Raw genomic sequence first — 24,785 nt, forward strand, 5'->3', positions numbered from 1 at the left:
AAAAAAGTGCGTCTTATGGAGCGAAAAATACAGTAGATCTTTTCTTGGATGGCCACTCTTTTTTTTTTAATATTCTTTATTCATTTTTAAAACTTACAATAAGTGCAATAGCATATAACATCATTTTATACTTAAATAAATCACTTAATAGCCTATCAAAATCTAATTCAGATTCCATATCCCTCCCTCCCCCATATTCAATTTGCACTCATAAGAGAACCAAAATACTCCCCCCCCCTACCCTGGACATGAATATTTAAGGGGAAAAAATGATATTCATTCATTACAATATTTTGTTAATGGCTCCCAAATATCCTGAAATTTCTTAAAATTCCCTTGCTGCATGGCAATTACCCTTTCCATTTTAAATATGTGACAGAGCAAGGGAATCTCAGAAACGAAGGAAGGAATTTTTGCTTGTTAAGCCTGGGGTCGCTGCAATGGGGGCATCATTTCTTTTATGATATCCTTGCAAATGTATTGTAAAGTATAAATCTTGCAATTATATTTTCTTTGAACCCTCTCAGTTGACAGGATTTCTCTCCAGGAGGCGCCTTGAAGGGGAGAAAGAAAATCTCAATGCATAAATTTACTCTTGGTCCATTCTCATCTGACCGCCTAATTTGTAATTTGAATCTTTCTTCTTTCTTTTAAATAGTTTTCTCACTCAGGAACATCTTGGATCTCAATTTTTGGGACTTTAATTTTGATTGAGTAAATAGTAAATTTGTTATATAAATGTTACTTCTTTTGTTTTTTATATCATGTTGACTTAATCATATTCTGTACAAGAAGTTTATTCTTGATATGTTCAAAATATAAATAAAGAATTAAAAAAAAAAAAATGTGATAGAGAGTTCCACCAAAAGCTATAATTCAGACGATCCCAATTTTTCCAATTGCTGTATAGCAACCCCTGTCATAATGAGTAATAGCTTGCTATTATTATAAGATATTTGGCTCTTAGCTCTCATTGATGTACCAAATAACACAGTATCATACAATAATGCCACCGGATTTTCTAACAAGCTATTTATTTGACCCCAAATTGATTTCCCAAAAAGCATGTATCAACTCCTAATATGACTTGGCTTATTTTTCCCCACTGTGTATCACTTTGCATTTGTCCTCATAAAATGGGATACAATTGTTTGGTAATTCCTTTCACAATAAAAGCTGAATTGAAAAAATTTCACCAGGCATTTGGATGCCTATTCTAATTTCCTAAGGTTCTCCTGCAGTTTCTCATGGTCCAGGTGAACAGTTGGGCATCATCTGGAAATGGAATCAACTCACTCATTGTTTTCATTTCCGGATTACAGTGGTACTTCAGTTTACGAGTGCACCGGTTTGCGAGTGTTTTGCAAGACGAACAAAACATTCGCAAATTTGGTGCCTCGTAAACCGAGCTTGCCTTGCTGTACGAGCGCCCCCCCCCCCAGAGAACCGGCACCCTACCCCCACGATCTGGCACCCCCTGCCGCCATTGGGTACCCCTCCGCCACCACCTGAGATCCCCCAACCCACCCGAACCCTCTTCTTACTTCCAGTGTAGCCTCCGCATCGGCACCAGCATGTTCTGTGCCCGAAAATCTGCTTCCTGTGCCGGGCCTTGAGCATGCACGCATGCTCAAGGCCCGGCACAGGAAGCAGATTTTCGGGCACAGGACATGCTGATGCTGGCGATGCCGATGCGGAGGCTACACTGGAAGTAAGAAGAGGGTTCGGGTGGGTTGGGGGATCTCAGGTGGCGGCGGGGGGGGGTGCTGGATCGCGGGGGGAGGGTGCCCGTTTGCGGGGGGTGGGGCCTTCGGGGGGAGCAATGCCGGTTCTCGGGGAGGGGGGGAAGCAGCGCTGCTGGCCTCGGTGGGGGAAGGTTTGGGGTGGGAACATATCAAAGCAAGTTTCCCTTACTTCCTATGGGGAAACTTGCTTTGATATACGAGCATTTTGGATTACGAGCATGCTCCTGGAACGGATTATGCTTGTAATCCAAGGTACCACTGTATTTATAAACATGTAATATATAGAAATAAATAGAAATGAAACAAAAGGAAGAAAGGTGATACCTTTTTTATTAGACTAACTTAGTGCACTGTTACCTTCAAAAGCTAATCAAGCAAAGCACAAAGTCCAATAAAGCACAGATACCTGCAACGGGTGTTATTCTGAAAGCATCAAGCAGATATTACATTACATTACATTACGGATTTCTATTCCGCCTATACCTTGCAGTTCAAGGCGGTCTCACATGTGAGTGACTTCATCCATGCAGCTCGTAACGAACAGTGCAAAAGTGTACTGTCACTTTAAAAGTCTCGAGACGGCCCATACCATGCATGCGTCGGGGCCTTCCTGCCCAATGTCGGCTTGCGGGACCTTCAGTTCAGTAACAAAGCTAAGAAGCCAACTAGGGGAGGTAGAAGGGTTATGAGAATATCTGCCTGCTGCCCTCAGATAACATCTGCTACAGGTAAGTAACTGTGCTTTATCCAAGGACAAACAGGCAGCATATTCTCGCATGTAGGACTCCCTAGCTGCCAAGATCATGCGTCTGAGAAGAGGGTTATTGATAACTACCATAAGCCTGGTAAAACCCAATAGGGTTGGAGGGAAGTAGGTTTCTAAGTAGCCAAACCGAATATCCTGTCTGGAATGATTCTCCAAACAATAGTGGGATGTGAATGAAAGGATAAAGAACTAAAATAGACAAATATGACAAAAAGAAGGGTAAAAAAAAATCAAAAACCAACCCAACAGGAAGACACAAAAAGAAACTCTATGCACAGCGTCTCAGCTCCACGGAAAACTGAGAACTGAAGGTTCCAAGAACCGACATCGGGTGGGAAGGCAATGACACATATGCGGTACGAGCAGTCACGACACTTTTAAAATGACAGTGCACTTTTGCGCTGTCCATGCAGGGCTCAGTGGATGATGTGAGAATATGCTGCCTGCTTTTCTTCAGATAAAAAAAAGTACCACCTTCATTTCTTTTGTTTTGCTTCATTTCTATTTTTTTTCTATATGTTACTAACAGCTACCACACCATTTCACTCATTATAACCATGTTAAATAAATAATAAATAAATAGTACTGATCCTAGTAAAGATCCCTAGTGGTGAAGCAGCTTAGAATCTGTGTGTGAGAGGGAAGTGTCATCAATCCAAGTCTCACCAGCTCTTGCGTTTCATTGCGGAAGAGTGAATTGACACCTATTATAAAAGGCGTTGGAGTGCTGAGGACTTCTAGGAGCTGTGCAGGCAAAATCGGTACATATGTGAAGCTGTAAAACAGAAAAACAATGCCCATTCACTATTTATTCATTCATTCAATTTTCTCCCCCCGTTCTCTTCTTGGTTGGGCTGCAAACTTTTCAGGAGCCCCTTGTATTGTGATGTCATAATGCCTCATTCCACCAATGCCTAACAGCCAACCTCATCGGTGATGTCACAATGGCTTGGTTTCCCTATACTTGTGCCCATTCACTAGATGCATTTGCCTCATTGAAAGAAAAAGTATCAAGGAAAGTGTGAAATAAGGTGTAAGTTTCATGGCTCCATATTATATTTATTCATTCAATTTTCTATACCATTCTCCCAGGGGAGCTCAGAACGGTTTACATTAATTTATTCAGGTACTCAAGCATTTTTCCCTGTTTGTCCCAGCAGGCTCACAATCTATTTAACGTACCTGGGGTAATGGGGGGATTAAGTGACTTGCCCAGGGACACAAGGAGCAGCGTGAATTAGAGACTGAGAAGACTGTTCCTGGGTGTGGCCATCTTACCTAACATTTACCCTATCTCTTACAACCCCTGTTTCTCACTGAGGCCATCTCCCCTGCTTTTAACAGCTGCTCCTATCAAAACTGTGCCTCGCCTGCTAAGTCTCTTAAAGTTCTTGTTAAAGAAAGGAAACAGAAAGACAGCCTAATAAAAACCACAGTAGAGCCTGCAGATGACAGACTAGGGATAAGTGGGGATAAGAAAGGCTGCAGACACAATGGGGCTCATAAATCAAGTTTAAAACGTCTAAAAAACAGCCTAAGTCGGCACTTGGAAGTGCCGATAATCAAAACCAACTTTCTGGATGTGCAGCAGCACTTCTAAGCTGCTGTGCATCCAGAGAGCAAAGGGAGCGTAGGGAGGTGGGAATCGGGTGGGATTCAATCTGGACGAACCCCAGCCATAATCAAAACTTTCCTAGAGGGAACTTAAGACGCCGGCAGTTAGACCTGTTTGAGTTGCATCTAAGTTCCACAAAGATGCCCAAACTGACAAGATCTCTGGAGGATTTAAGGCATGACCCCCTCTTATTCTCCCAGTGGTCACAACACCCTCCCACCACCCATAGAGAAAACAAAACAAAACACCCCAACAAACCCTGTAGGCTTCCCATCAGATGATCGTGGCAGAAGGAATCCCCATCAGCTGAGCCAGTTTTCAGGGGGGATTCCTGGCAGCTCAGCTGATGGGGTTTCCCCCTGCCAGGATCAGTTGAGCCACGTAGCCCTACACTCCTCCCCTTGACATCCCAACATCCCCCTGACTCAGGCACATTTTTGATCATGAACATAAGAACAGCCTTACTGGGTCAGAACAATGGTCCATCAAGCCCAGTAGCCCGTTCTCACGGTGGCCAATCCAGGTCAAAACCCAAGGTGTAGCAATATTCCATGAACCTCAATGTTCACAGCTCCCAAGGGAAGTGAGCCCAATCATCAAGCAATAATGCTGATTCAAGGACACACCTGAGTTAAGCCCTAGAGGGAACCATGATCCATACCGGTCATGACTGCGCTGGTCAGTAAACATGCTAAAAATGGTACTAAAAGGTCAAACTGCTGCAAATGCACACTCTAGTAGGGGTTCATTTTCAAGTATCTGGGTACAAAGAGAAGCAAACTACCAGGCCAGACACAAGAGAGATGGGCAAAAAAGTGGCAAATGAGTTTTAACGTAGAGAAATGCAAGGTCATGCATGTAGGGAAAAAGAACCCGATGTTCAGCTACAAAATGGGGGGAATATTGCTAGGGGTGAGCAACCTTGAAAGGGACCTGGGGGTGATGGTGGACACAACATTGAAACCATCGGCGCAGTGTGCGACAGCCTCAAAGAAAGCAAACAGAATGCTGGGCATCATCAAAAAGGGTATCACAACCAGGACGAAGGAAGTCATCATGCCGCTGTATCGCGCAATGGTGCGCCCGCACCTGGAGTACTGTGTCCAGTACTGGTCACCGTACCTCAAGAAGGACATGGCGGTACTCGAGGGAGTCCAGAGAAGAGCGACTAAACTGATAAGAGGTATGGAAAATTTTTCATACGCTGACAGGTTAAAAATGCTGGGGCTGTTCTCCCTAGAGAAGAGGAGACTTAGAGGGGACATGATAGAAACCTTCAAAATCCTAAAGGGCATAGAGAAAGTGAATAAGGACAGATTCTTCAAACTGTGGGGAACCACAAGCATTAGGGGTCAACCAAAAAAAAAAAAAAAAAAGAACAAATGCTAGGAAGTTCTTTTTTACCCAGAGGGTGGTGGACACATGGAACGTGCTTCTGGAGGATGTGAAAGGCCAGAGCACTGTACAGGGGTTCAAGGAAGGTTTGGATAGGTTCCTGGAGGATAAGGGGATTGAGGGGTACAGATAGAACTAGAGGTAGGTTATAGAAGTGGTCAGAAATCACTTCACAGGTCACAGACCTGATGGGCCGCCGTGGGAGCGGACCGCTGGGCGAGATGGACCTCTGGTCTGACCCAGTGGAGGCAACTTCTTATGTTTTCATCTCTAGACGAAGATGACGACAAAAATTACCACCAGCTAAACGTAATGCTGAGGCTGAAAAAGGGTTTTTGAGATTGTGCGCTCTTCTCACTGAACCTTTCTGCTCCTGCTGAGGGAAGTGGGGAAAGCATGTAAGATCTCACCTCCTCAAATGTCGTCTCCTCTTGTTTCATGTTGAGCTTACTGCTAAGGACAGAAGAGGAGAAGCAGAAAAGCTGCCTTCTTTGTCTCATGACTGATTTGCTTACCTGTACTTGAGGGGGAACATGAGTGCCATCAGAGCTCTGCAAGCATCCGTCAATCTCTGGTAACTGCTGGACAAGAAGAGGATCTTATGCTCAGTAAGAGCAGCACAGAACAAGCACAGAACGTTGGTTATACCTGTAGATATAGACACATAGAACACGATAAACACTATAGAATCTAAAAAGGAGAAATAAGTAAGGAACAGAAATAATGAAAAGGAATGGGGGGGAAAAAACCAAATAATGAGACAACATGGATAGATTGGGGGGAGGGGAGGGAACAGGACAAGGGAAAACCAGAAAATAAACAGCTAGCTGAATTAAATAAGGGACAATGCTGCTACAGAGCAGTACTGAAGAAGACTACCACCACCACCACCACCACTGTAGGACAATACAGTGAGAAGCACTACATTACTGTAGCACTATACGTCCAATGCTGATATTGCAGGATAGTGCCAGGGCTGCATTATTTGACAGTGCCGTCACAATGCTGACAGTACAAGAACAGTACTAGTAGAAGCACTGCATTTCTGAACATGTTGCCTTTGCAATGCTGATACAGCACAGTACTAGCACTGACAGGATTGGAAGAACAGTGCAGGGCAGCTTGGAGATAAGACTGTATTGACAAAGTCACCATTTTTTTCCACGCTTATGCAGGTAAGGGTATAATGTTGCCTAGAATTCTACAAATTAGACTCAAAGGCACCCAACTCATATAACTTCTTAAAGAAAAAGGCAATAGTAATTCACAGCCTCAATATATAAGGGATTACAAACCTTATATACTTAAACCTTTTTCAATTGCAAAATCTCTCACATGATCCTCAGCGAGGCCACCTCCCCACTCAATAAATCTTCATAGTAGGTGGCTTTACACCTCCTCTCGTCATCGGATCCTTATATTTTCTTAAACTTTTTTTGTGCTTGTATTCTTTATAATTTTTTATATAATTTAATGTTTAAATACTTAAATAGTTCATAAATAGTGGCTAAAATAAAGTTACTTAGCTTTAGATCAGCTCAATTTCTGGTCTCAGTTCATAGAACGGGGGATAACCGACATGTTTCACCCATGTGTTCTGATACAGTTTTTTCAAGGTTATCTCTGGAGAGGAGAATGGTCTGTTCGGAATGGAATGACATTTATTGGGAGAGATAACCTTAAAAAAACCGTATCAGAACACATGGGTGAAACATGTCGGTTATCCCCCGTTCTATGAACTGAGACCAGAAATTGAGCTGATCTAAAGCTAAGTAACTTTATTTTAGCCACTATTTATGAACTATTTAAGTATTTAAACATTAAATTATATAAAAAATTATAAAGAATACAAGCACAAAAAAAGTTTAAGAAAATATAAGGATCCGATGACGAGAGGAGGTGTAAAGCCACCTACTATGAAGATTTATTGAGTGGGGAGGTGGCCTCGCTGAGGATCATGTGAGAGATTTTGCAATTGAAAAAGGTTTAAGTATATAAGCCTAGAATTCTACGACATAATGAATGTAGAGGATGTGTACATTTAGAACAACCAGAATGTCTGCACTGGTGGGAGCAACAGATGGCATCTCAGTGACTGACAACAGGGTCTCTTCTCTCAGTATGTATGCACCACTTTACCTAATTGCCTGAAAATCAGGGCAACGCTGCAACCACTAACAGGAAGTGAATCATTAATCGGTGTCTGAATCACCTGACGATCCCCTGCTCCCAATGAGATCGTTCTCTGCAAAAAAAAAAAAAGGGTAATTTTATATGCAGTCTGCAGGAGGCCCTAATCAAGAGCTCTCTTCCACTCTCCTTGCTTCAAAGACGCATAACACAAGACTATCAGCCTCTTTTACAAAGCCACGCAGAAACAGCCCCGAAGCCCTTTAATTCTCTATGGGCTTCGGGGCCAAGCACCCGCTAGCGTGGCTTTGTAAAAGAGGCCGTATGATTAACCTTGCCCTCACATGTAAAGAATTAACCTTCTCAAACCCAAGGTCCATGATCAGCTGAAAACTATTAACAACTCTTCCCACCACACTACATAAAGATCTCCGTAAAACCTTCCATATACACCTCAAGAATGCATTTAGCATGGGCAGTTTTCTCTATACAATACATCCCCTCAGAACAGAGCTGTGACCAAACCAAATCTGCTCAGTAAGGATCCATTTAGTATGGGGCAATAGTCAACGGTGTCAGGTCAAAAGCGCGCGCAGACAACTGAGCGCAATGCGGAGCCGTGCGCTGAAGAAAATGACTGTTTTAAAGGGCTCCGACGGGGGGTGTGGGGGGGAACCCCCCCACTTTACTTTATACAGATTGCGCCGCGTTGTGGGGGGTTTGGGGGGTTGTAACCCCCACATTTTACTGAAAACTTCACTTTTTCCCTAAAAAACAGTTAAGTTTCCAGTATAATGAGCGGGGTTACAACCCCCCAAACCCCCCACAACGCCGCCACGATCTGTATTAAGTGGGGGGGGGGTTCCCCAACAAAACCCCCCGTCGGAGCCCCTAAAAACACTCTTTTTCTTCGGCGCGCGCTTCCGTCTTGCGCTCAGTTGTCAGCGTGCGCCTTTGTCTTTGGCGGTTTTGTCTATGAACAAACCTCAACATAAGGAATCTATGAAAAATGAAGTATGTAAGCAATTGTTCATATAGGTAGGTGCTTGTGAGCCTATTGGACAGTTAGGGATATTTTCAAAGCACCCTATATTAGATATTTCATTGTTTGTGAACATAAGATTTGCCGCTGCTGGGTCAAAGACCAGTGCCCTATTTGAATCTAGCCTTACTTGCGTATGTTCTGTTCCAGTACGAACTTATCCAACCTTGTCTTGAATCCCTGTGAACTCCGAAGAGGTATTGGCGGTATACAAATAAAAATGATATTTCTATTGTAAGATTTTATTTTTCATTGTATTTAAGCTTCTACCTTTTCCCATTTTTCTTCCAGTAAGTCTATTTGTTTTGTCGTGGCCTCCACTTTTTACTTTTAAGTTTGGTTTATCTTAACAATATTCTGATCATTGTACACCGTTTAGGTATGCTTTGATAAACTTGGAAACTTGGCAAGCTAGTGAGGCAATGGCTCAGAGGACCCTTCATAGTGGCAGGATCTTCTTTCTTTCCTCCCACGCTTCTACATGTAGTTATCACAGCAATGCAGGCAGAAACAGCACAACGGGGGAACCAAAGAACATGTTCCTGCCACTGTGTAAGAAAAAAAAAAAAGAAAGATGAATCCAGTGGTGAGGTTTGGGGGTTAACTGGTATTGGAAAGGAGCTAGTGCGTGCAGATGTGGGGGCGTCGGGTGACAGAAAGAAGCAGAATGAAGAAGGATGGATATGATGATAGATACAGGAGGAGGGGGGGGGGGAAGATATACAAGGGTGTATGCAGAAGAAGGTTGAGAAATCAAATAGGGATGGATTCCAGGATAAGAAGGAAGAAAATTTCAGTCAAATACTGGAGAAGCATGTAAATGGGCAGGTGGCAGGATGACAGTTACTGAGGTACATGGAGGATGTGGGAAAGTACTTAATGGATAGAAGGCCAGAAAGAAAGACAGGCTGGCTGAGTACTGTGAGTGTAAATTGAGCTAAGGTACTGAATAAGGTAGAAGAGTGGTTTCTAAGAAACTGAGCTGAAATTAGTAGGAAAACAGGTAAAAGGAGTTAAGAGCTGCGAGTCCACGTGCAGAAATCTATGGAAAGGAGATGGGGCACAGAACCTGGAGGGTTTAAGAAAGGGTGGAAGGCAGTTGACATGGAGAGAGGGCTATAAAGTGGCGAGAGACAAAGAAAGAGGGCAGGTCTTTGCATGAAAGTAAGAGGGAGTACCAATGGGGCAGGTATAAGGGGAACCGAAAGCTTGGACAGAAGGTAAGGCACAAAGAAACAGGAGATGGTGAGGGGATAAAAAGCAGGTGGTCAAGGATGCTTGAGAGAAGACGAATAGACAGTTGAAATGGGGAACTAGAATGCTGGTGAAAAACGGGGGGAATTCTATAGAATAATGGGGGGATTCTGTAGAAGAAACTGGATACAAGTGGATAATGAGAGAACTAGAGAAGAATACAAAATGGGACAAATGAAGAATGGAAGACATACTAAGCCAAATTGACAAATTAAGAGTGTTAAATCACCTGGACCGGATAGTATACATCCCAGAGTACTGAAAGAACTCAAATATGAAATTGCTGATTTGCTGTTTATGAAATCGTCTATAGTACCTAAAGATTGGATGGTGGCCAATGTTACACCGATTTTTAGAAAGGGTTCCAGGGGAGATCCGAGTAATTATACACCTGTAAGCCTGACTTCAGTGCCAGGGAAAATAGATGAAAATTATAAAAAATAAAATTGTGGAACACGTAGACAAATATGATTTAATGGGACAGAGTGGGTATGGGTTCAGCCAAGAGAGGTCTTGCCTCACCAATTTGCTTGATTTCTTTGAAGATGTGAATAAACATGTGGATACAGGTAAGCCGGTTGATGCAGTGTATCTAGATTTTCAGAAAGCTTTTGACAAAGTTCCTCATGAGGGGCTCCTGAGAAAATTAAAGAGTCATGGGATTGGTGACACGGTTCAGTTGTGGATTAGGAATTGGTTATTGGATAGAAAACAGAGGGTAGGGTTAAATGGTCATTTTTCTTAATGGAGAAGTATTGTTAGGAGTATACAAGAGCAAATACAACATACAAAGGTACACAGCTGTATAGTAAATGACACAGCTGTATAGTATTGCCTGTCCAGTCTGCCCAGAAAGGCAGCCAGGGCTGTATCTATGACGGTGTCAGGTCAAAAGCGCGCCGGGACAAAGGCGCGCCCAGACAATTGAGTGCAGCGCGGAGGCGCACGCCACTCAAAATTAATGTTTTTAGGGCTCCGACGGGGGAGGCGTGGGGGGGAAACCCCCCCCCCACTTTACTTAATAGACATCTCACCGCGTTGTGGGGGCGTTGTGGGGGGTGTGGGGGGTTGTAACCCCCCACATTTTACTGAAAACTTCACTTTTCCCCTGTTTTTAGGGAAAAAGTTAAGTTTACAGTAAAATGTGGAGGGTTACAACCCCCCAAACCCCCCATAACGCCGGCGCAATGTCTATTAAGTAAAGTGGGGGGGTTCCCCAACAAAAACCCCCATCGGAGCCCCTAAAAACAGTAATTTTTTTATAATTTTACCTATATACTTATAATTTTAATGCACCAATATATTCATTGTAACCCGTTCTGGGCTCTTTTGGGAGGACGGGCTAAAAAATCGAATAAATAAATAAATAAATTTTGAGCGGCGCGCACCTCCGCGCTGCGCTCAATTGTCTGGGCGCGTCTTTGTCTTTCGCGCCATTGTCTATGAACCATCTATGACTCCATGTGGGTTTATCCCCCTTTGTCTTTACGGCACGCTTCAGTCAACCCCCTTCTAAGTCTCTTTTTCTTTTTCATTCTTTAAAGTGTGAAAGTAATTTAAGTTTTCCTGTGAGTGGAAATGATCTATACTTTTTATTTTCTTGCCATATAAGGAATTTCTGTGTTTATCCCCTGCCTTTTTGAATACCTTCACTGATTTTGACACCATTACACAATGCTGTGTAGGAGAGCAGGTGGTTCGTACTAAAGAAAATCTATCAGGTGAGGGGCACAACACAAGACAGAATAAAATACAAAAAAAAACCTGTCCATACCAGTCCTTCATCGTCCAAGTCAGGCTGGGACAGAGACACAGAGATAGCCCAATAAGTGAGGTATGATATATACAGAACAGAGTATTGACACCAACACACAATGAGAAATGGACAACAGAGGACAGCCCCATTCACTGGTTTTACCTCAGGGGCCCCTTCCTGCATGGCAAATGTGATACAGCCCATAGGAACTGAATGGACTGTGTCGCATTTTCCACACGGGAATCGCTACCGTGCCTTTGCAAAAGGGGCCCTACTACCCTTCATTCCCAATTGCTCAATCACAAGAGATCAGAGGACGACCAGCTACTCAAGCATTACTTGCTGTTCCCTCACAGGACTAATTTATGCTCAAAGTCCAAGCCACAGGTACCCTCCTAAGAACATAGGTCATACTGAGTCAGACCAAGGTTTATAAAGTCCAACAGCATGTCTTCAACAGTGACTGGTCAGACACAAGTGCCCAGCAATTCTTTTCCTGGGATGAACACTGGCTTCCCCAATATGTTGGCTTTTGGGGGGGGGTTTAAGAACCATTCCTCCAGGAAGTTGTACAAACCTCTTTTAATCCCCATTATGTTAGTCACCTTGGCCTTCCCCGTGACAACAGATTTCACAGCTTACCATATTTTCACGCATATAACGCGCATACGTGTATAACGCGCATACGCGTATAGCGCACGGGAACAACGCATTTATGTGAAAAAAATTCTATATAGCACGCACATGCGTATACCGCACATGCTGCTAAAACCTCCTCCCGCCACCCCCGCTTACTCCCTCTTCTGGCCCTGCGAACCGGCATCCTCCCCCCCCCCTGCTCGTGTCACCCCCCCACACACACAATCCTACATCCCCCCCAGCACCGCAAAGACATCGCTTACCCCGATTGGGCACCGGCACCAGCACCAATGCACAGGACGTGCCAGTGCCAGTGCCCGAAGATCCTCCCTCGCCTGGGCTGGGCTGGGCGGTGCGAGGGAGATCCTCCCTCTTCTCTGTGCTGTGCTGGGCTGGACTGGGCTTTGAGCATTTGCGCATGCTCAAAGCCTTCTGGTCTCGCTCTCTCCGAGATTCTCAGATTCAGAATCTCGGAGAGAGTGAGACCAGAAGGCTTTGAGCATGCGCAAATGCTCAAAGCCCAGTCCAGCCCAGCACAGGGAAGAGGGAGGATCTCCCTCGCACCGCCCAACCCAGCCCAGCCCAGGCGAGGGAGGATCTTCAGGCACTGGCACGTCCTGTGCATTGGTGCTGGTGCCGGTGCTCAATCGGGGTAAGCGATGTCTTTGCGGTGCTGGGGGGGATGTAGGATCGCGGGGGAGGGGGGTGACGCGAGCGGGGGGGGGGGGGCGGATGCTGGTTCGCAGGGGGGATGCCGGATCGCAATGAAAAAAAAAATTGTATAACGTGCTCACACATATAACGTGCATGGTTATGCTCGGTTTGTAAAATTGTGTATAACGCGTGCGTTATAAGCGTGAAAATACGGTAATTATGTACTGTGTAAATAAAAAAATAACAAAAAAAACCCTTTTTTGCCATTTCTTTTAATCAACTGGTTGTTAGTTTCATGGGAATATACCGTACTCATTACTCATTTTAGTGTTTGAAAAGTTAAACCACTACCCCTTACTCAGCTGTTCAATCCCATCACAAGAGCCCTAAGTGATTATATAGCATATGTTCCAGTAAAGATTCTTGGAACTCTTCACTACTGATCCTCCCTTTGAAAAACTGAAGATTTAATCTTACTCTCATTTCCCATCATTTAACTTGTTTCCAATCCACATTAGGGTGTTTCTTATTCCATGGCTTTCAATTTCATCAAGTTTCTCTCATGGGAGACTTTCAAATACCACCAGTGCAAGTTCAGCCATGTCACTGACAACCCAGCACCCCACAATCCCTCAAAAATAGCCCTGATCCCTATTAGACAAGCATAATCTACCACTTTACATGCCTTATGACTGTCCACTGCTCCAAGTACGCTTCAACTTCAAAAACCTATGTAAGTACTTTTCTAGAGGCAGTGAAGGAAAGCTGCCTGCATAGGTTTGCTTCTACAATTGCTGTGAACCCTGGTAGAAAGAACATATGGAGTTTATGCTAATTTAAGCAGTTTAATTATTCTCAACCCTCTTCCCCTCCAGTGTGTCATGGACAGACACTACCTCTTTTAACAATTCCTGAAACAGCTGACCTTACAAACATCCCAGTACCCAGGTCCATAGCTACCATGGAGTGAACATGGAAAAATGTCCAAGACTGCCCCCATGGTAGGGAACCTAGTCAGCCCTAGTTACACAACTGCTGGCACTGGTATAAGTCTCTATCATACATTGGAAAGAGGAAGGGTTACTGTTATCACTCCATTACCACCAGTACCTCCCTTCAGCTGTTCAGACAATTTTTTTCCACACACTATTATATACTCTACTACGTAAATTACAAATTCTCAATTCAAATCTATTTTTAAAAATACTTTTCACATCCCCAGCCACTACTAACTCTGCTACTAATCTTTGTAAATTAATAGCTGTAAGGCACTAAGGGCCGATTCTGTATAGGATGCCTGGTCTCAGAAGCTGATGGGCATCCTATATAGAATTGGACCTAAGGCCGCCTAAAATAAACCTGATTCTGTAACCGATGTCCATGTTACAGATGCCGGTTAGAGAATCGGGTTATTGTAGACGCGGTCAGCTTAGCTCATCGCGGCAAGGGATCTCCCCGCTGTGATAAGTTTAGCAGCCACCAGTCTCCCCCTCCCCCCCCCCCAAACGAACATGGCAGGAGGGATGCCCAATCCCACCTGCCCGGAACAACCCCCACCGATCCCCTGATAACTGCCTGCAGGAGGGATGCCCAATCAATCCTGCCAGAACACCCCCCCACCCCTGATGATCGCCAGCAGGAGGGTGCCCAATCCCTCCTGACGGACACCCCCAGCCCCTCCCCCAAACAAAACTGGCAAGAGGGTGCCCAATCCCTCCTGCCGGAACCCCCCACCGTAGAAATTGCACCACCACCAGCGGATCTCTTGCATGAGGGAATTAGCTGAGAAGATTGGACCCTCTGAAGAAGAATGGCCAGTTAGATCAGAGTCATAATCTCCAATGGATGCTGCTGACAACAAGATGAATGTCGAGATGGTGAACGTCGACTATGACGTCGTGAAATACTTTGAGATCTCACCTGACGTCGAGACAATGTAGACCTAGAGGAAGACATCCAATGTCTGGAGAGTGCTATTCCTTTGAACATCGGGCGATGTCGACGTGACATCTGAGATTTGACTCTTAATGAACTCCTGGAGCAATGCTCAGACTGGGCTGGTACCGGTTGTGTCAGATCAGGGGCTTGAGCTGTCTGCTTTAACAGAATGGTAGCCAACTCTCCTTTAAGAATTTCCTTTAGCTGCTCCTGAAGAGAAGGCACTGGTACCATTAATGTTAATGGTGCAGAAGGTGCCGAACAGTGTCTAGTCACTGGTGACCTCAATAAGGCACACCTTGGAGGAGACACCACCTGCAGAGATGGAGAGTGTATCACTGTGCGCTGACGCTTGGAATGCATCGATAGCATGGACCCTTGAGACAGTGAGACATGCTTATGCTTCTTAGCTTTTTTACTGGGTTTATCTGATGGTATTGACGAGAATACTGACAAGACCGGAGTGTCTGTGCTGGCTGTGATACCGGAGGTGGTCTTTGGGTATCAGCATCGGAGGTAGCAGTCATCTTTGATGTTGCTGATGTCGGTGCTTTTGATGACAATGCTCCTGGATGTCAGTGGAAAAAGTTTTTCGAATTGGAGCTGTCTAACCTTTAGTGATAATTTCTGGACAACTATGATAAAATGAGGAAAATGGTTAAAAAGACAACATGGGGAAGCCACTGCTTGCCCTGGATCGGTCGCTTGGAGCGTTGCTACTCTCTGGGGTTTTGCCAGGTACTAGTGACCTGGATTGGCCGCCGTGAGAATGGGCTACTGGGCTTGATGGACCATTGGTCTGACCTAGTAAGTTTATTCTTATGCTCTTATAAGTGCAACGCAGTGTTTACAAGAATCTGGAAAGTGAGCAGGGCCAAGGCACTGAAGACGCCAATTATGTGGGTCAGTGACTGAAATGGTCCTGCTGCACCAAGTGCACCACTTAAAACCACCAGAAGGTTTAGACATGGAAGGAAAGACAGCTAACACATGAATGAAGGACTTAATGGTCCAGGAAGGTCAAGTAAATTCATATCAGGCAAAGATTCAACACTTCCAGCCTGAAAACAGGCTTGGTCGGTGAGAAGGCCCAAAAACAAAATTGGGAAAAAAATGAAATTTTTTACACCAGGAAAGTAGAAAAATGGAAAGAAAGTTGGTTGGGCTGAGAACTTTTTAGCACCCCTACATACTGGTCAGCAGCTGCTGCAAGAGACTTTAATAAGCAAAGCTTTGGTTGGTTCTGGACTGGTCCAGAGGACAATAAGGAAAGGGAGCAACCTTGAGTAATCTAAGAAAATATATCTTTACAGAAAAAAAGGTTGTGGAGGAAAGGACCGACTCACAGTGGAGATAGAGGAAAGAAAAATGATACTTGAATTGAAAAAAGCATGGGGCAGGTACAGAGAATTTGAGAGAAATGAAAAAATTATATAGGTTGTATGATCATTATCTGCCATAATTTTTTATGAATTGATAAATTCTTTCCAAAATCATATGAAAGGATTGCAACATGCAGATATGGTTAGAAACTATGCAAGACTAATGCAGAGTGTTTTCTCAAAGAGTTCTAGAGTTTAACTTCTTGGCTCCTTTTAGGAAAAAAATCAGCACCCATACTCTGGTTAGGAACTGGAGCTGGTTAAGTACCTTACTTTCTTGAACAAAATACTTCATGCCTATCTTCCTACCTATACAAAGTACAATTGGTAGAGTTTCACCCTTGTTTTCTTTCATACATCCATTCTCCAAACATTCTCAAACACTCACAAATTGTTTCCATCACAGTGACCCAAAAGCCATCGTATTCGGTAACACTGATAGTGCAAACAATCCTGCAGCTGTCTAGAATAGGATACGCTGGAATAAACACTGAGAACACGGTAATAACCTGTGAGCCACCAGTTATGGGAATACTGCAGGTCAGGAGATTTCCAATGATGTTTTCCAGGGATGTAGCCAGTCCATCTGCATACACTGTGTATATCAAGCCAAGGGAATTCTGCAGAAGAAAGATCACAGAATGGATCACAAAATTAACATGTTGGAGTACTACAAATCATTTTTAAGGAGATCAACATATTGCCTGTCAAGTTTGCTGCAAGGCTAAACCTCAGAATTTCCTAAATTAAGAAATATTATTTTATAGGCTTGGAAGAGACTACAAAAAAAGGGAAATAATTCCACAAAATCTTGTCCAAAGAGGGGCTAATCTTATAAACCAGTATATCGCAAACTGTGTGTCGCAAGACACCGGCAGGGAGGAGAGGCAAGGTTGCCAGCTGACTGCTTACAGGACGTGCCTCCAGTCAGCCGGCGCCTCTGCTCCGCTCCTCTCCTCCTCCAGCACCCCGTCAATGGCATAGGACTGGCAGGCTCAGGGCCCCATCTGCAAGGCCTCCGCGCATGCACGGACATTGACATTGCAAACAGGACCCACGTCATCAAAGACGTCAGTGCAGGAACCGTGCTTACAGCAACGGTTGGTTAAAAAAAGGCTTGCCATTCAACAGTGTTATTCAGTCCCATGGGCTCTGTAGATTGCAACTTAAAATCCAAAATTGCTCACTTTGTTTTAACAGCTTTTTAACACCCCCCCCCCCCTTGCCCTTGTAACACTGCTCAATAGTTATAAATTTCAAATCAGAAACTTTATGACCCAAACAGACAATGTTGCACCATAAGCGGTTCCAATTTCTTCGTAGTGATGCATGATCTATGTTCAATCACATGAATTTTAAAAACTCGTGAGGTTTGTCCCACATAAATGCGATCACACGGACATCTTGCAATGTAGATCACACCTACTGATTCACAAGAATCATTTCAAAATTAATACGATCCCACTGAAATATCTGACATTCTTCCATTATTACACACACAGAACAGTGATTGCATCTTTTATGTCCCCCCCAAGCATTCACGCTTGGAAGACCAGACATCCGCCTTACTTAAGATATCTGCCAAATTTGTATTTCTGGAAAAAGACACTATGCACTGAATCTGAGAAAAGCCAGGATGCACTTCAAACACCTGAATGTGTCTTCGAATCATCACAGCCACAATTCTGGAAGAGCTGCTATATTTCAAAACATATTGGGCCATATTAACAGTAGTTGTCCAAGTATCAATCCTATTTTGCAGTAATAAATCACAATTATTATGTAGTGCACACTTATAAACGGTGTCAGGTCAAAAGCGCACCGGGACAAAGGCGCGAGCAGACAACTGAGCGCAGCGCGGAGGCGCACGCCGAATAAAAAGACTGTTTTTAGGGGCTACGATGGGGGGTGGGGGGGTTGTAACCCCCCACATTTTACTGAAAACTTAACTTTTTCCCTGTTTTCAGGGAAAAAGTTACGTTTTCACTAAAATGGGGAGGGTTTACAACCCGCCAAACCCCCCACAACTCCGCCGCGATCTGTATTAAGTAAAGTGGGGGGGGGGGCTCCCCAACAAAACCCCCCCGTCGCAGCCCCTAAAAACAGTCTTTTTCTTCGGCACGCGCCTCCATCTTGCGCTCAGTTGTCGGCGCGCGCCTTTGTCTTCCGCGTTACTGTCTATGAACCCTTATAAACATTATGCACAATTTTCTTGGGAATACCTCTATCCAGAAATTTTCTGACCAAGCCACTTGAGGTATCCTTATAGCCCTGTATTGAATTGCAAATTTGACATAGAAATATAGAAAATGACGGCAGAACAGGGCTATAGCCCATCAAGTCTGCCCACTCTATTAACCCTCCCTAACTACCCTCCTAGAGATCACACTCACGGTATCTAATGAACTGAGAAAAAGCAACACTAGTTTTGACGTAACTTTGATGCATGCTATTACGGTCAGTTGATTTTATGAACACTGAAGTCAAAAATTGTCCCTCTCATATATCAATTTTAACATCCAAAAACGTAATGCTATTCCTGCTGGCAGCATACTCAAATTTTATAGTGGAATGTTAGGAATTAAGATCTTGAACAAACTCAGATAATTCCAATTTGTTGCCCTTCCAGATGATAAAAATGTCACAGATATATCTCAAAAACCGAAAAACAAAAAATGGAAATGACACTATTTGTTTTAAAGCAAAGGTGATTCAAAACTGCAACTCACATACATATCTCTTTAAGTGCTCAGAGAATTGGTTGTCAGACTGCAGAACAAGTCCGCATGTTGGAGCGTCTGAAGTAATCACCTCTAATCGTTGCACGTGAGACATGGTATACAACTTCAATTCAAAGAAATCAGCGTGTAAATTCAAAACATGAAAACTTATCTGAAAAAAGCTGGGTAGGGCTCAGAAACACGTTCTGGCTTCTGACACGTTTCGACTGAGCTTTTTCAAAGAACCCGTACTGCAACGCTCAGATGTGAATTCATCCAGCAGCAAACAAACTGAAAACCTGACAATGACCTTATTCATGACTACGATTGACCCCACACTTATCTGCTTTCCGCTTATATAATACTCCTGCTTATGCATCTGTTTGATTAATTGCACTTGCTATACCATCATTCACAATAAGTAGCAAAGCAGCTTACAAAAAGAATAGTAAGAAAAGATAGAATATAACTCAATCAAACTGGCAGGAAAAAAGTTGATAAAGTAGTGTGGTAAAAGATACAGGGCTGAATGTAGTAGTGAAGACCAAAGTCCTCTGGTACGGTGATTACAACTCATTATCGCAAACAGAATTGGTCTTGAAGACAGGAAAACATCTCAAGATTGAGAAGACAGACAAAGTTTTGGGTGTCTTTCTGGACTCCTACCTAACCTTTGAAACCCAAATTGATTTATTGGTAAAAAAAAAATTATTCTTCAGACTTAGACAGTTATGAGCAATTAGACAGGTCTTAAATCAGAGGGAGGTCAGAGTAGAATTAGGAAAATTGTTCAGGCAATTATAATCCCTTACCTAGATTACTGCAACTCCTTGTACTCTGGTATCACATAAAAGGAATATAAAAGACTACAACTTCTCCAGTATACGGCAGCCAGACTACTCTTTCAACTTGGCCACGTCAAGAGGGCAAGTCCGCTCTTGAGAGAACTACACTGGTTACCAATGAAGAAAATAACTCAATTTAAGATTGCATGTATGGTCCACAAAGCCATATACGGAGATATCTCTTAGGGACTGATATCTGACATTAAAGTCACCTCTTCATTTAACAACTCCAGAACAACACACTTTAAATTGTCCTTTCCTGCACCCCAGCAAGTTTACTGGGGGGAGGGAAGAAACAATTATTTGAGATCACCTTCGAATTTCAGAACCCTAAAACCTGAACAACCTACCATTGTATCTTCAACAGACTTCATCAGGAAATGTTAAAAACCTCTTTTCCCTAGGTGGTGGTAAATGGAATTCACTCAGAGGAAGAAAAGGTGAGTAGTGGAGTGCCACAAGCATTAGTGTGGGGGCCGATACTGTTCAATATATTTATGAGCATCAATGCTGAAGGGTTATAAGGTAAGGTTTGCCATTTTGCAGATGATACCAAGATTTGTAACAGAGTGGACACCCTGCTGCCTGTCAACATAGTCATGTCATTCCTCTATTGAAAAGCAACGCTGGCTGCCAATCAAAGTGAAATACTGTATTAGATATTGATATATATATATATATATATACTGTATTAGATATTGATATATATATATATATATATATATACTGTACTAGTCTTTAAGCCCGTTAGATTAACGGGTGCTAGAACATATGTGTGTGTGTCTGTCTTTTTTTCTCTCTCTCTCCTTAGCCGCTTTCTTTCTTTCTGCCTTTCTTTTTCCTTGGCTGTCCATCACCACCCCTTGCCTGCTCCCCCTGTCCATTTTCCCTTCCTTTTACCTCCACTGTGTCCACCACCACCCCTTCACTGCTCTCCTTATGCAGCAGCAGCCCTTCTCCCTTTGTTTTACCTCCCCCCTGTCCAGCAGCACCTCTTTCCTTCTCCCCCTGTCCAACATTAGTCCTCCGTTCTTTTTTCTTCACCTCCCCTGTCCATCAGCATCTCTTTCCTTCTCCCCCTGTCCAGCAGTAGGCATCCCTTCCTTTTTAATCCTCCCTCCTCCTTCTTATCCCTATGATACTCTTACCTTGCTCTGCCCCTGATCAGAGGTTCCCGACAGCTGCCCAGTTGCACCCATTGGAAAAGTTCCCACTGCCGCATCCCGCACCCCTCCTGACGCGGCTCCCGCTGTCCTTTCTGTCTGTCTCTGTCCCTGGCCCCCTTTGCCTGTCTGTCTTTCTGTGTATCTCCCTGACCGTGTCTTTCTTCTTTCCTTTCTGTCTCCCTTCCTCCCTCTGTCTGTCTGTCCAAAGCAGCATTCCATCCCCCTCCCCCCACACCAGTTCCCTGTGCACCTGCCCCTGTGTCTTTCTTATTTTCTTTGTGTTTCCCTTCCTCTCTCTGTCTGTCCAAAGCAGCATTCCATCCCCCTCCATTTCCCTCCCCCCACACCAGTTCCCTGAGCACCTGCCCCTGTGTATTTCTTATTTTCTTTGTGTTTCCCTTCCTCTCTCTGTCTGTCTGTCCGTCCAAAGCAGCATTCCCTTCCCCTCCATTTCCCTCCCCCCCCACCAGTTCCCTGTGCAGCAGCATTAGCGTTTCCTCTACCCGCCCCTGTCCCTTCCCCTTCCCCTTCCTGCGGGCCCGACTACAAAGGTGGTGATTCCAGCAGCGCTTTTATCAGTCTCCACACGCTGCTTCGGGCCCTTCTGCCCTGATTTACTCTGGCACGTCCCTGATGACATCATCAGAGACGCGGCAGAGCAAATCAGGGCAGTAGAAGGGCCCGAAGCAGCGTGTGGAGACTGATGTACACGCTGCTTGAATCGCCATTCGGACCCGCGGGAAGAGAAGGGGGTGGTCGGCAAAGGAGAAACGGAGATCGGCGGCGGCGACAGGAGAAACGGAGAACGTCGTCTGGCTGCGGTCCGGCTTGTGGAGGCGATCGGGTGGTGACGTATTCGCGCGCATGCGCACTCCTTCGGCCACAGACCTACAGCGCACGGAACACGAAAATAGGACTGCGCATGCGCGAGTTAGCCTTTTATTATATAGGATTAGATATTGATATATATATATATATATGTATATATATATATATATATATATATATATCTTCCACTTTCTCTCTTGAAATGTATTATACCCTATCTTCATTTTGTCCTCTTAAGGTCAGTCAACACTATGAACTTTCTGCCTCCCTATTTAGTATGTACATGCTGTTCTACGTTCAGTTATCAGGCCTCACCATTATGAAATTCTTTGCCATTTAGCTTCAGATATGAATCTTCATGTACTGAAGGCGGCCTATAAACCTGACCTTTTACTTGGGCTTTTTCACAGTAGAATTCTGCATCTCTCAGGGTTCCATTTCCCCTCTCCCTTTCTTGAGCTTCACCAAATTTAAATCACCTTTCTTTCTTCCTTCCCAACCTACCCATTTTCCTCATCTTTAATTCTATTTTGTAAACTGCCTGGTTATTAATCTGAGAAAATTGGTATATCAAACAATTAAAAAAAAAAAAAAACACATTTCTCCTGCTCCAGTCAAACTGGAAAACTGTCCAGAGTCAAACAATCCTCAACGGAGGCTCTTCAGAAGAAGAATGTTGGAATTTGCCTCGTATTGGTGCAAACAGATTTCACAGCAACATTCAACAAAGTAGATCAGTGTTTTTCAATGTAAAGCCCAGAATTCACTGGCAGCACCCATCAACCCTAAGTACAATTTCCTGGCTCTTCCCCAATCTTCTTCAGAGGCCTGCTAATGCTGCCTCCAGATCAGCTGTTGTATTTTCTTCTGATGGCACAAAGTCAAGTGCTCCCGTACTGACTGTGGGAGGATGGACAGACTATAGTAGGAATTCTTATTTGATATGTGGGTTAGGGAGGTAGAGTTATTTTGACGTTATTTCTTTGATCTGTAAAGAAGCTGTTCCAGTTTTCTAGCTAAGAGCAGTGGGAGGGTGAGGCTAAAGTAGTGATGATATTGTTACATTTATATTTTTATGATTTAAGACAGAACAGAACATTTGATTTCTATTATTCTATTTGTGTATGGTAGGAATATTTTAACATGCATTGGGTTCAAACTTGTAACAAACCAGGTATACTTAGGAGAGCATCCCTAGGGATAAATAGAAAATGTATCTACTCTCTGGGACCCTACTGGGTACTTGTGACCCTTTTCATGTTCAAACATTTTTATTGAAGACAATGGCACATAACAATAATAAAGATTCACAGTACAACCACAGTGTCTTCATGTGTATACTTAATATTATTTTTAGTATTTATAAAATCCTGGGAATACAATTAGACAGATGCTGCACTATACAGACACAAATCCACAAAATCATCCAAAAAGCATTCTTCACAATGCGAAATTTAAGAAAAATAAGAAAATTCTTTAACAAAGATCAATTCAGGATCATTGTCCAATCCCTTGTGCTTAGTATTGTAGACTACTGCAACAGCCTCTACCTACCATGCCCAATCAACACAATAAAACAACTACAGACCGTCCAGAACACAGCCCTCAGACTCATATACTCACTCAGCAAATATGACCACATTACCAACGCATACTTAGAATCTCACTGGCTACCGATAAAAGCAAGAACACAATTCAAATTCTACTGTCTTCTATTCAAAGTAACCCATGGCACTGCACCCAGCTACCTAAACAACCGTTTTTACTACTACCTCTCACCCAAGAAGAAGGAGAACACAGAACCTTTTCACCTACCCACCTCTCAATGGTACTCGACGAAAGAAACTTTACGACAACCTTCTAGGGACACAGGCAGCTAAAATTGACTCTGCCATCTCAAAATTACTGATCAAAACAACAGACATAAAAGAGTTCCGAAGAGAAATAAAAACACTACTATTCAAAAAATATCTCCCATCACTCTAACCGACATCTAATGAGTTCCCAATCAATACCTTTGGGAACACCACCCATATAGTATCACTTTGTTCAATCCTCAAACTAAACACCTCTACAGTCTATATCATAAACATTAAGTAACCAACGTCATGTAATCATCAACATTATGTAACCACCTTCGCTTATAGGTATTTGATGTTACTCTCTACCCGATGTAACTTGATTCAATTGTTATGTAACATCTTCTGTGATCTTGAATGTATTGTAATTCTTTACTGTTACCTGTAATTTACTCTTCTCCTGTAATGTAATTCTACTGGAAATGCCCAGATATCTTCTATATTGTAATCCGCCTAGAACCGCAAGGCACAGGCGGAATAGAAATCTCTAATGTAATGTAATGTAATATACCACTAAATTGTCAGCCATCGCCTCCGCTTTTATCATTACGTTGAATATTAATAATAATTTTATTTTTATATACCGCCACACCATATAGTTCTAGGCGGTTCACATACAAAGAGAATTTATACAAACACTAAATAAAATACAATTGATTTAAAAATATATATTAAAATCAAGTTAAGAACAGTCTAAAAGAACAATGTACATTTTGCCAGTCAAAATTCAAAAAACATCAATTAACAAATTTATTAAGTCAGTCAGTTTTCAACAGCTTCCTAAAAGACATTTATGAATGAGCCTGAGGAATGATGGTACATAACCATGAATTCATTTTATCTGCCTGAAACCCAAATAATTTATCAAAGAATCTCTTATATCAGCAGGATTTAATAGTTGGTTGGACAAATAGGGTCCTCATGTGATCCTATTAGGTTTATATCATTCAAAGCATAAAAATAGATAAGTAGGAACCATACCAAACAAAGCCTTAAAACAAATACAACCGAACTTAAACAGCACTCTAGCCTCAAAAGGCAACCAGTGTAA

General features: G+C 43.2%; 1 protein-coding gene across 7 annotated transcripts in view; it reads right to left on the reverse strand.

The window, feature by feature from the left end:
- The window catches only part of SBF1 (SET binding factor 1), a 224,205-nt gene that overhangs the window by 111,490 nt on the left and 87,930 nt on the right, over nt 1-24,785 (reverse strand). For all 7 annotated transcript variants that reach the window (XM_033957864.1, XM_033957863.1, XM_033957861.1 and 4 more), the window contains exons 5-8: nt 16,826-16,936; nt 7,661-7,766; nt 6,037-6,169; nt 3,178-3,286 (exon numbers count right to left, since the gene is read on the reverse strand). In XM_033957864.1, the coding sequence (XP_033813755.1) occupies nt 3,178-3,286; nt 6,037-6,169; nt 7,661-7,766; nt 16,826-16,936 (459 nt within the window). The remainder of the gene's footprint in view (nt 1-3,177; nt 3,287-6,036; nt 6,170-7,660; nt 7,767-16,825; nt 16,937-24,785) is intronic.

Source organism: Geotrypetes seraphini, chromosome 9 (assembly GCF_902459505.1).
Source record: "Geotrypetes seraphini chromosome 9, aGeoSer1.1, whole genome shotgun sequence".
Lineage (NCBI taxonomy): Eukaryota > Metazoa > Chordata > Amphibia > Gymnophiona > Dermophiidae > Geotrypetes > Geotrypetes seraphini.